This window comes from Nomascus leucogenys, chromosome 13 (assembly GCF_006542625.1).
Source record: "Nomascus leucogenys isolate Asia chromosome 13, Asia_NLE_v1, whole genome shotgun sequence".
In the NCBI taxonomy this organism is placed as follows: domain Eukaryota; kingdom Metazoa; phylum Chordata; class Mammalia; order Primates; family Hylobatidae; genus Nomascus; species Nomascus leucogenys.
This window is the reverse complement of record NC_044393.1, coordinates 51,328,952-51,341,598: the sequence shown is the minus strand read 5'-3', so window position 1 is coordinate 51,341,598 and position 12,647 is coordinate 51,328,952. Positions and strand designations below refer to the sequence as shown.

The following is a 12,647-nucleotide window of genomic DNA, read 5'->3' as shown; positions in this document are numbered from 1 at the left end:
GTTTTTTAATCATTTTTCTCCTTCATAGGAGCAATATGAGCTTGTTCATAGAGCTATTGCCCAGCTGTTTGAAAAACAGCTACAACTATATGAAATTCATGGAGCTCAGAAAATTGCTGATGGAGTGGTAGGTGTTCTTGGCCTATTAATTTTAGGAAACTTTTACTCTTTGTTAAGATGTAATATTTAGCCTTTTTTTTTTTGTCATCCTGTGTTTTGTCTAACATGAGAAGAATATCCAGGACACTTAACATTTTTACTTAAACTCATTTCCTGCTTATTTGTATCTGTATTATGATGGCTATTTAATGACTCCAATATAAGGTAAATTATGTTCTAAATGAAATAAAGTTAGGAAAGATCTCATGTCAAAAATCATATAATTTGTTAATGTTTTACTTTTTTAAAAAATAATTGCATTGTTCTCTTTACTCTTCCCTTCCACCTAAGTAATTCCGCATTGATTCTACTTGAATTTCATTTTGTATAAAGTGTTTTAGTTATTTGTGTATATGCTCTTCTTTTCTTTTCTTTTTTTTTTTTTGAGACAGAGTTTCACTCTCGCTGCCCAGGCTGGAGTGCAATGGCACAATCTCAGCTCACTGCAACCTCTACCTCCCAGGTTCAAGTGATTCTCCTGCCTCAGCCTCCTGAGTAGCTGGGATTACAGGTGCACGCCACCGTGCCCAGCTAATTTTTGTATTTTTAGTAGAGATGGAGTTTCGCCATGTTGACCAGGCTGGTCTCGAGCTCCTGACCTCAGGTGGTCTGCCCGCCTTGGCCTCCCAATGTGCTGGGATTACAGACATGAGCCAACACTCCTGGCCTTGTGTATATGCTTTTCAGCTAAGCAGAATTAAAGAGCCACAGTTAACTCCCTTTTGTTGTGTTGTAATTCAGTGTTATTTTAGCCTTGTAACATCTTATTGGATATTCAACTTCTAGACCTGACAAAAACACTGTATTCTCTTAGTGTTCTCATTTCTGCCTTTGTTTTCTAACCAATTGTCTTGTTTCACTTCTATATATAACCACCTTGTCCCTGAAGGTGCTGAGCTTTTTTTTTTTTTTGTAGAATTTGTTTACATCTTTGTCATTGAGTCTATGATAACTATTACATTGTTAAACCAAGTATGAGAAAATAAGTTGCAAAATTTATAACCTTCATTTTCCTTTTCTTTCTTTAATCGGTTTTGTCAGTTCCCAGAATATTTGTTTGAACTTTCTTGGTTTTCCAAATGACAGATTTATTACCAAATGCTGATCTCAGTTTGTTAGGATAATCTAATATTGGTCCATGAGTTTTAGGAAATATGCATTTCTTTTATCAGCCAAGTGACAATTTCACGTTTTTAAGTTTTATGTGACCTCATTCTTATTCCTTCATTAACATAGGAATTATTGTGCAAGGAGATCCTCCTACAATGCCTTTAGCTTAATTAAATCCTATTATGACATGCTCTGAATCTAGCCAAATATTTTATAATGTAGAATCGAATGTGTTTTTGTTTTGTTTTATTTTGTTTTTTGAAATGGAGTTTTGCTATTGTTGCCCAGGCTGGAGTGCAGTGGCGCAATCTTGGCTCACCGCAACCTCTGCCTCCCAGGTTCAAGCAATTCTCCTGCCTCAGCCTCCCTAGTAGCTGAGATTACAAGCATGGGCCACCACGCCCGGCTAATTTTGTGTTTTTAATAGAGACGGAGTTTCTCCATGTTGGTCAGGCTGGTCTCGAACTCCTGACCTCAGGTGATCCTCCCACCTCAGCCTCCCAAAGTGCTGGGATTACAGGCATGAGCCACCGCGCCTGGCCTCGAATGTGTTTTTTGTTTGTTTTGTTTGTTTTGTTTGATTGTTTTTTTTTGGGTTTTTTTTTTTGTTTTTCTTTTGGTGATGAAGTCTCACTCTGTCACTTAGGCTGGAGTGCAGTGGCACAATCTCTGCTAATAGCAACCTCTGCCTCTGGAGTTCAAGTGATTTTCCTGCCTCAGCCTCCTGAATAGCTGGGATTACAGGCATGTATCAACACGCCCAGCTAATTTTTGTATTTTTAGTAGAGATGGAGTTTTGCCATGTTGGCCAGGCTGGTGTCAAACTCCTGACCTCAGGTGATCCCCCTGTCTCAGCCTCCCAAAGTGCTAGGATTATAGGTGTGAGCCACTGCGCCCGGCCAAACATTTATATTATTTTTTATAGTTTAATCTAAGTTGAGGTATTTAATATTTCAAAAAGCTGAGTAGGCTCTAAATACTTTTCCTTAATTTTGGGGGTTTTTTTTGTTTTTTTTTGAAATGGAGTCTCGCTCTGTTGCCCAGGATGTAGTGTAGTAGCACAGTCTCGGCTCACTGCAACCTCTGCCTCCCGGGTTCATGTGATTTTCCTGCCTCAGCCTCCCAAGTAGCTGAGATTACAGGCGCCCACCACCATGCTCAGCTAATTTTTGTATTTTTAGTAGAGACAGGCTTTCACCATGTTGGCCAGGCTGGTCTTGAACTCCTGACCTCAAGTGATCCACCCACCTCAGCCTCCCAAAGTGCCAGGATTACAGGCATGAGCTACTGCACCCAGCATCTTTAAACTTTAATTGAAAAGTATTTCTGGTTTATTCCATGAATTCAAGATTAATTTCAAAGCTAAAGTTTTTATATCTGGAAATACAGGTTTTTAGGCTGGATGCAGTGGCTCATGCCTGGAATCCTAGCACTTTGGGAGGCTGAAGCAGGCAGGATCACCTGAGGCCAGGAGTTGAAGACCAGCCTGGCCAACATGGCAAAACCCCATCTCTACCAAAAATACAAAAAAGATTAGCCTCTCAGACTCACGGATATACCACCTTGCCAAGTTTATTTTTTTATAGAGACGAGGTTTTACTGTGTTGCCCAGCCTGGTCTCAAATCCTTGGACTCAAGCAATCCATACACCTCAGCCTCCCAAAGTGCAGGAATTACAGGCTAAAGTTCTTTTATTGCAATATTCAGTGTTTGGGTTTGGTTTGGTTTTGTTTGAGACAAGGTCTCGCTATTTCGCCCAGGCCAGAGTGCAGTGAAACAATCAGGGCTCACTGCGCCCTCAACCTCCTGGGCTCAAGCTTTCCTCCTGCCGCAGCCTCCCAAGTAGCTGAGACTATAGGCACGTATACCACACCTAGCTAATTTTTTTTAAATGTTTTTTGTAGAGATGTTATCTCACTATGTGCCAGGTTGGTCTCGAGCTCCTGGGCACCAACAGTCCTCCCCAACCTCAGCCTCCCAAAGCACTGAGATTACAGGCATGAGCCATTGTACCCAGCTATTGTTATATTTTTTAAAGCTTTTAACTATATTTAAATAATCTCCAGAAAATATGTGATAAATACTGCATCACCTTTTCATCTTTTTCTCATTAGATCAAAGTCTGATCTTTGTAAGGTTTTATTCCATTGAATCAATCCTTTTTTAATATCCTGAAATCTATACTAGGATTATAATTCTATCATAGACTCTGTCTAATAGGTCAGAGCTTTACGGGAATATAATAAAAAAGTCATACTTTGTAGGAGATGAGATGAAATAATACCCACAGCAGATAAGTAGTTACTTCAAACCTACTTTCTTACCTCATTGCATGGTACATAGTAGACATAAACTAAATGTTTGAGAGAAATCTCTCCATAGATGAATGGATAAATAGTAAAAAAACACAGAAGAAAAGATGGATTATCATTCCAGATAACTTTTTAATATTTTCCTCTTAAGAAATCATGTTTTCTGTAAACCTGTAAATATAAGTGACTCTTTTTATAGGATGGCTGTCTGTGGTTGCAGACCATAAATCTTAAAGAAAATGTGGAATCTGAAAAATTGAGAAAAGTCATCTTAGAACTGTGCGGTTGAATAAAATGACTTGGAATGTGTATTTACTATTTAGAAGCTATGCTGTGAGAAGTAAAAATAAGTCCCCACTTACTACTTTTCTGACAATTTAGTTAATCGGTAAAAGTTTTGTTTAAATGTTCCGCGTTCCAGAATTATTTCTGTAGAAATTTTAGTTTGATATACTAGTTGGTTATTTAAGACTTTAAAATAAATAATATTTTTTAGAGATATTTATAACTACGGTGACTTCCTGGAGTGAGAGATCTAAAGAGAAAATTTATTCTGTAAGCCTGTATCATATTGACTGAGGATTTAGAAGTACCTTAATAAGCAAACATTTGTTAAGTTGTACATTGTGCCTTTATATCCTGTATGTAAAGGACTCTGTTACAAGTACTGTCAACACCAGTATTTCAATTCTAGAATGATTAAGTAATAGCGATAATAGTTTGTGTTATGGTCCTTTTATTGTGTTTTTATAGTACATTTTAGATGTGATAATGAATTCTGGATTTGTTTTCCTAAAATATAATTTTTTTATTTTTAAAGCACCCTAATTTATTATTTATTTTCTTCTGCAGCTGATAATATTCTTAAATATTAGATAATTTGTTTCTTAATGTTTTTGTAGTCTTTCATAAAGCTGTTATATGGAAAATAACAGTACACAAGATAACTTTAGAAAGCTCTGTTTAAAACAAGAGAACACAGGCTAGGCGCTGTGGCTGATTTCATGCCTATAATCCCAGCTCTTTGGGATGCCAGGGCAGGAGAATTGCTTGAGACCAGGAGTTTGAGACCTGCCAGGGCGACATAGCGAGACCCCATCTATACAAAACAATTTTTTTTTTTTAAATGACCTGGGTATGGTAGCACGTGCCTGTAGTCCTAGCTACTTGGGAGGCTGAGATGGAAGGATTGCTTGAGCCCAGGAGTTCAAGGCTGCAGAGGTATGGTCATGCCACTGCATTAGATTATTTAATTCCTAAAATTCTTTTCCATTTCAAAAGTTGATGATTGCTTCAGCAAGTTGTATACATGACAAATATGGACTCAAAAATTATAGATAATAAAAGAGAGTCAGAAGATGTAGGTGTGTAGGAGACATTAACTAGGAAATCCAAGAAGAACATTGTGAAGTCCAATGACCAGGAGATTTTGTACATGCTGTTTAGGTAGTGGCTCTTTATCGAATTGCAGTTCTGCATTGCCACATTGATTCCTTTCATCAGAGGAAACTCAGTGTGTTCTGAAAGCTAATCTCTCCCAGAAGCTCTCTTTTGATTCTTCCTGTTAATGGTTTCTTCATGCTCTTACTCACCCAGAATGAGGAATCCTTCATGAAACCTTTACTTTGTCACATGTAGTGTTTGCCTAAAATGTCCTTACTATCTCTTTTCTTTACCCTTCCACTTGTTTTCCTTCTTCCAATCCTCATTCTTTTTTTGTCAAAATCTTAGCAATCCCTCAATGCCATTCTACATTTTACCTTAATATTGTCAACTTACTTTTTCTCAATTATATTCTTAATATTCTCAACTATAACTTTTTTTTCTGATTTCATAGCTTCATAGTACTGATTATGCCACTTTGGGGCTGTAGTATTACCCTTCTACTTTTTTTCTGGGGATTTTACCAGACTACATTTTGAACTTAAAGATAATACCATGTCCTTCTTACATTTTAGTATCCTCTGCGTTGTTGACTTTGTTCAGTGCATTTCGCTAGATGTCCACATTGCCTTACCTGCAGTTCCAAAATCCAAAGAAAACATAATTTTGTTTTGTTTTGTTTTTGTGAATTCAATATTACACTCACTTGGCAACAAAATATTTCATTGACATTACATGAGTTTGTTTATGTGTGCTGCAAAAAATAATGCCGTTTTGTAGGTTAGAAACAGTTCAAAAGAAGGAGTTTCATATGGTTTGCCTTTAATTTTTATTTAACCTACTTAATGCACATTTTGGTACAAAATATCAAGTGTTACAGAATTATGGTTATATCATTAATGGAAATAATAAGCAGATGATCAATAATATGTTGGGGGTACTTTTTTTTTTTTTTTTGAGACAGAGTCTTGCTCTGTCGCCCATGCTGGAGTGCAGTGACACGATCTCGGCTTACTGCAACCTCTGCCGCCCAGGTTCAAGTGATTCTTCCTCCTCAGCCTCCCAAGTAGCTGGATTTACAGATGTGCACCACCACGCCTGGCTAATTTTTGTATTGTAGTGGAGACAGGGTTTCACCATGTTGGCCAAGGCTGGTCTCGAACTCTAGACCTCAAGTAATCCACCTGTCTCAGCCTCCCAAAGTGCTGGGATTACAGGCGTGAGCCACTGCGCCCAGCCTAGGGGGTACCTTTTTGATGCAGAGTCTCTAAATTCTGGTGGTACCTGAGGATCTGAAACTTTGGCGACCAAAAGTCCTGATTTGCCTAAGGCACTCCAGTTCACACTAGTTATCTAGGTATAATAATAATGCTTCTTTTTCATTCTCAAAAGAGCCCTGATTTAGACAATAAATTATATGGTCACCCTACCTATAGCCAGATATTTCTGCACCAAATGCCTCGATTTTGGTGGGTGGCTTTAATTAAGGATGAATGCTTTAAGTTTTATGACGTAACTCTGTTCTTGTCAGGAAGTGAGATGTATAAAACTATTAATTCATCAGATTATATATAAGGAGATAGGGTGCACTTAAAATTGCTAGGAAGTTGAGATCTCTAGTTTTTTAGTTGGAAATAATTGAAGTAACAGTTAGAATGGACATAGCAGAAGTGCCTTTTAATTAAAACCAATGATAACAACAAAACAAAATGCAACTATAGTTTCAGAGTTCCTTAGTTGATAGTATATGTAAAGATGGCTGTTGTCTAAAATTATCTGAGATGATGGCAAGGGTGAAAATCATTCCTGTCTTCTGGACATAATATACCCTAGAATTAAAATACCCTAGCTAGATAAATATATGAGATATATTGACAGTGAAACTAATTCAAGGCAGTATTTTCATTTCACCACTCCCCTATTCACAGTCCAAAACCTAAGGTTCTTATACCTGTATTGACTCTGAAACATCAATGTTAATGATGTTATTGGTCCTTGTGACCAGCAAGAACCAAGGATATTCCTGGGATGGGCTCTGTCTGCCTTTTTGAGGTCCATTCGGGTAGCCAGTGATATAGGAGCTATATTCCCTAATGGATTAGAGCACTCCACATAGTGACAGAGTGAGAGTGAGGCAAGAAATGGTTAAAATGAATCCTAGGACCACCAGTTTGAAAGTACTAGGTAGTAATGGGGAGTCATAAAAAGATACTCCATTACTCAGTTAAATGGTATAAGCCTTATTTGTTGGCTTTTTTTTCTCTCTGCATATATTAAGTTCCCAGTGGTAGTGATGGCGGGGCGGGAGGATACTACATGCATTGATCCACATTATCTTAGGGAATCTGTTTTTTTACGGTAGCATTTGAGATGTGTTGAAATGCTGCTGCACACCTTGATCTTTCCAGTAACTGTGATGCATTGTTTTTTTGATACAATCTCTCCATTGAAGTCTGGTCCTTCAGGCTAAAATATAGAGCCAGAATATAAGACTTTTTTTTTTTTTTTGAACTTGGCAAAATTGGCATTGTTTTAAGGATTGAAAAGCACAGAAACAATTTAGTTGAAACATGAAGAGGAAAAATTATTTTTATCTTAACCTTAGTGAAGTATTTTTTCCCTTGGCAGAATGAAATTAACACTGAAAACATGGTCAGCTCCATAGAGCCTGAAAAACAAGATTCACCTCCTCCAAAACCACCAAGAACCCGCAGGTATTGTATGTCTTCGAATATTTTCTTTAAAAGCATACTCATTTCTACTCACTGTTAATTAAAATGACAAATTCTGAATATTTCTAAATTACTTTTATAACTTTTATTATTATTTTGTTAGGGTGTAACATACATATGACAACTGATTTGTTACTGGTTTATTAAAAATTTGGTTTCATTTTGGATAAAATTTCAATAATATACTGTAGCAGAATGTGGATACTACCATGAATTGACTATAGTTTTGATATGTGATATAACTAAAATTTTAGTTATTCTAAGGATTCCCATTTTTTTCCTGATGACTAAATATGGTTGCCAAAAATTGCATGCATGTTGAAGAAGTGTGAAGATATTTAATAACGTTACTAGAAAAGATGAGTTTATTTCTTCAATTTTTCTTGCTTTTCTACCAAGCTCATTTATAATAGTTAAAATCATATATATTCCTATCGTTCTTTTCCTTCCCTTGTTCAGGGTAGCTGCTTAGTCAGTAACATGGTAGTATGGAAAGAATACAGAGTCAGAAGAAGATAATTTCAACTCCTTTTTAGCCATTTAGCTCTGGGATCTAGGATTAATTTACTTAATCCTGGGGAGGAGGAGTTGTTTAAGTATTGTCCTAAGGATTAAATAAAAAACTATAAGAATATTTTATAGTGTCTTTCTTGCACATAGATCTGCCAAAACTGATTAACTTCCTATCAAAATAAATTATTTTATAAAGGATACACCAATTGTTTCCGTCTTAAAACTTTGGGGAAAGTTGGGTCAGATGGCCAGGGTCCTGTCTTAGCATTGAGTTGCTAATTCCAAGAGATCATTCTAATGAAACCATCTCACTCAACAAAAGAAAAAGCCTGCAGCTTCCCTCAGTAACTGAAGATTTGGTTAGAATCCCTGCACACCACAGGAGCAATTTACTCTCATTTTGACCACGCAAGATTCTAACTGCCTGGGAAGGAAGCTGCTGAGTACAGAAAGAGGCAGTATACTCTGGTATAAAGAGGCTTTTTACATAAATAGGTCCCATTCCAAATTTTAACTTCAGCATTTGCCGCTGAATGAACTTTGACAAGCCACTTCTCTGAAAATACTTTACTTCATTGTAGTGACATACAGTACTCGTATTCTCCGTTGTTAAGAATTAGTGATAATGTATATAAAGCATGTAGTTACATGCCCGGTCTATAGTAACAGATTTTTTTAGTGTGGTGGTAGTTATAGTCTCTGGAATACCTTTGCATACTTCTCTAAGGAACCTCAGGAAGCGTATATATAGATGAGGTTAGGTCTCAACATTTAAATGTTCAAGATGTTAACTGTGTGCTAACAAAACTTTTAGTAGTTCTTTCCTGTTCGATTTCCACTTTGGTATCCACCAAAATTGGTTGGCATTTTAGCCATCCGTGGAAGGTAGCCAGTTGAAACCTATAAAATATTAGTTCTCTAACTTCTCTGTTCCACACAGGAGCCCTAGAATCCTAAAAGAAACTACTGGCCCTAAAAAAATTGAGGAACATTTTTGCTGCCCTGTCTTTTAATTTGGTTTTTGAGATTGAGCCAATATAGAGGTTTTCAAGGTCTACACTGATATTTATGATTTGTATGTTCTTCTACCTCTAACTACATGTAGCAGCAGTCTCTTCTTAATTTTACAGGAAAAAAAGACTAGCATATCTGAATTTAAAGCCTTTTTCCTATACCTGATCAAAAGTTTTACTTCTGTTACTCTCTAGTAAACAAAAAGATAATAAAGAAAAAAGCAAATGAGTATTAAGAAAAAATATTCAACTCAAGACAGATTTTTATTAGGCATACATTCTAAAAGTTCTTTGTGTGTGATTTTATAATACATACTTAGGTCACCTTTTTTCTTCTTTATGTAATGGAGTCAAATGCCAGAATGTCATTATTTTTGACAAAGAGAACCTTGTGACTTCTAAGTTGGGATGAGTTTTAGAACTATTATAAATTGTTCCAACGTAACTGAAAATAAAATCACAAAATCATAAGATTGATAACAAGTAAAATAGTGTATTTTGTTTTTCAGTATGGCTATAGTAAACACATTAATTGTTTGTTTAAAGTACATGATGGAGCCAGGTGTGGTGGCTCATGCCTGTAATCCCAGCACTTTGGGAGGCCAAGGCAGGCAGATCACGAGGTCAGGAGTTTAAGACCAGGCTGACCAATATGGTGAAACCCCGTCTCTACTAAAAATAGAAAAATTAGCCAGGCGTAGTGGCACGCGCCTGTAGTCCCAGCTACTTGGGAGACTGAGGCAGGAGAATCGCTTGAACCCAGGAAGCGAAGGTGCCAGTGAGCCAAGTTCGTGCCACTGCAGTCCTGCCTGGGTGAAAAAGCAAGACTCTGTCTTTTTTTTTTTTTTTTTTGAGATGGAGTCTCACTGTCGCCCAGGCTGGAGTGCAGTGGCACGATCTCAGCTCACTGCAGGCTCCGCCCTCTGGGGTTCACGCCATTCTCCTGCCTCAGTCTCCTGCGTAGCTGGGACTACAGGCGCCCACCACCTTGCCTGGCTAAATTTTTGTATTTTTAGTAGAGACGGGGTTTCACTGTGTTAGCCAGGATGGTCTCGATCTCCTGACCTCATGATCCGCCCACCTCGGCCTCCCAAAGTGCTGGGATTACAGGCGTGAGCCACCACTCCCGGCCAAGACTCTGTCTGAAGAATAAGAATAAAGTACATGTTGGCTGGGCATAGTGGCTCATGCCTTTAATCCCAACATTTTGGGAGGCTAAGGTGGGCGGATTGCTTGAGTCCATATATATACGTATATATATATATAAAAAATATGTGTTGTGTGTATATTTTATTTTTATTTATTATTTTACTTTTTAAACTTTGTTAAAAATAAGACACACACACACACATTAGCCTAAGCATACACAGGGTCAGGATCATCAATATCACTGCCTTCTACCTCCACATCTTGTCCTGCTGGAAGGTTATCAGGGGCAGAAACACACGTGGAGCTGTCATCCCCTATGATAACAGTGCCCTCTTCTAGAATACCTCCTGAAGAAACTGCCTGAAGCTGTTTAACAGTTAACTAATTTTTTAACAATTAGAAGGAATACACTCAAAATTAACAACAAAAAGTAAGTACATGGCCAGGCACGGTGGCTGACACCTGTAATCCCAGCATTTTGGGAGGCCAAGGCGGGTGGATCACCTGAGGTTGGGAGTTCGAGAATAGCCTGGCCAACATGGCGAAACTCTGCATTTACTAAAAATACAAAAATTAGCGGGGCGTTGTGGCAGGCACCTGTAGTCTCAGCTACTTGGGAGGCTGAGGCAAAAGAATTGCTTGAACCTGGGAAGCGGAGGTTGCAGTGAGCCAAGATTGGGCCACTGGACTCTAGCCTGGGTGTGACAGAGCGAGACTCCTTCTCAAAAAAAAAAAAGTACATAAGCCAATAACTATTTTCTTTATCATTATTATCAAGGATTATGTCCTGTACGTAATTACATGTGCTATGCTTTTATATGACTGACAGCATAGTAGCTTTGTTTATACTAGCATCACAACAAACATGTGAATAATGCATTTTGCTACAAATTCATGGGAATTTTTCAGCTCCATTATAACTTTGTGGGGCCACCATAGTATGTGTGGCCCATCACTGACTGAAACATCACATGACTGTACATGTCTTTCAGTCATTTTTAATATTCCAATTCTTTCTGTTTTATTTTGTTTTGTTTTCAGACAGAGCCTTGCTCTGTTGCGCAGGCTGGAGTGCAGTGGTGTGATTATGGCTCACTGCAGCCTCGAACTCAATTGAACCTCCCACCCTAGACTCCCAACTAGCTGGAACTACAGACACACACCACCACGCCTGGCTGATTTCTGTATTTTTTGTAGAGATGGGTTTTCTCCATGTTGCCTAGGCCAGTTTTAAACTCCAGGGATCCACCCATTTTGGCCTCCCAAAGTGCTGGGATTGCAGGTGTGAGCCACCATGTCCCAGCAGTATTCAAGTTCTTCTAGTTCTTTTTTTTTGAGACGGAGTCTCACTTTTTCACCCAGGCTGGAGTGCAGTGCCTCAATCTCGGCTCACTGCAAGCTCTGCCTCCTGGGTTCACGCCATTCTCCTGCTTCAGCCTCTCTGAGTAGCTGGGACTACAGGCGCCCGCCACCACGCCCGGCTAATTTTTTGTATTTTTAGTAGAGACAGGGTTTCACCGTGGTCTCGATCTCCTGACCTTGTGATCCACCCGCCTCGGCCTCCCAAAGTGCTGGGATTACAAGCGTGAGCCACCGCGCCCGGCCCCAGTTCTTCCAGTTCTTAAAAGTGAACAGAACTAGGAATGATTGGGCATTTGACAGAAGCCTCTAATATGAAAAACAGAGGAAATGGAGACAATACAGAGTAAAATGAAAAGATGGGGGAAAAAAGAAACAACAGTCCACTTTTCTCAGTCATTGAGAAATGCTGCAACCACGAAATAAGAACTGTGGGTAATAAGTAAGAAGCTCTTAGAAATTAAGAATATAGGCCAGGCACAGCGGCTCACGCCTGTAATCCCAGCACTTTGGGAGGCTGAGGCGGGCAGATCACAAGGTCAGGAGTTCGAGACCAGCCTGGCCAATATGGTGAAACCCAGTCTCTACTAAAAATACAAAAAAAAAAAAAAAAAAAGCTGGGTGTGGTGGTGCGTGCCTGTAGTCCCAGCTACTCAGGAGGCTGAGGCAGGAGAATCGCTTGAACCTGGGAGGCGGAGGTTACAGTGAGTCGAGATCACGCCACTGCTGTCCAGCCTGGGCAACAGAATGAGACTCTTGTCTCAAAAAAAAAGAAAGAAAGAAATTAAAATACTATAAATTTAAAAGTTAAGCAGAAGTTTGGAAAATAAGGAACTATTTCAAGAAAATGAATAGATAAAGAGAAAGTAGGAGAGAAAAGATAAGGAAATCAGAAAGCAAAACTAGAAGATCTGTCG

At 38.6% G+C, this 12,647-nt stretch overlaps 1 protein-coding gene across 2 annotated transcripts in view; it reads left to right on the top strand.

The window, feature by feature from the left end:
• Positions 1-12,647, top strand: part of PTPN12 (protein tyrosine phosphatase non-receptor type 12) — a 103,906-nt gene that overhangs the window by 74,578 nt on the left and 16,681 nt on the right. For both annotated transcript variants that reach the window (XM_012512322.2, XM_030825698.1), the window contains exons 11-12: positions 29-127; positions 7,593-7,678. In XM_012512322.2, the coding sequence (XP_012367776.2) occupies positions 29-127; positions 7,593-7,678 (185 nt within the window). The remainder of the gene's footprint in view (positions 1-28; positions 128-7,592; positions 7,679-12,647) is intronic.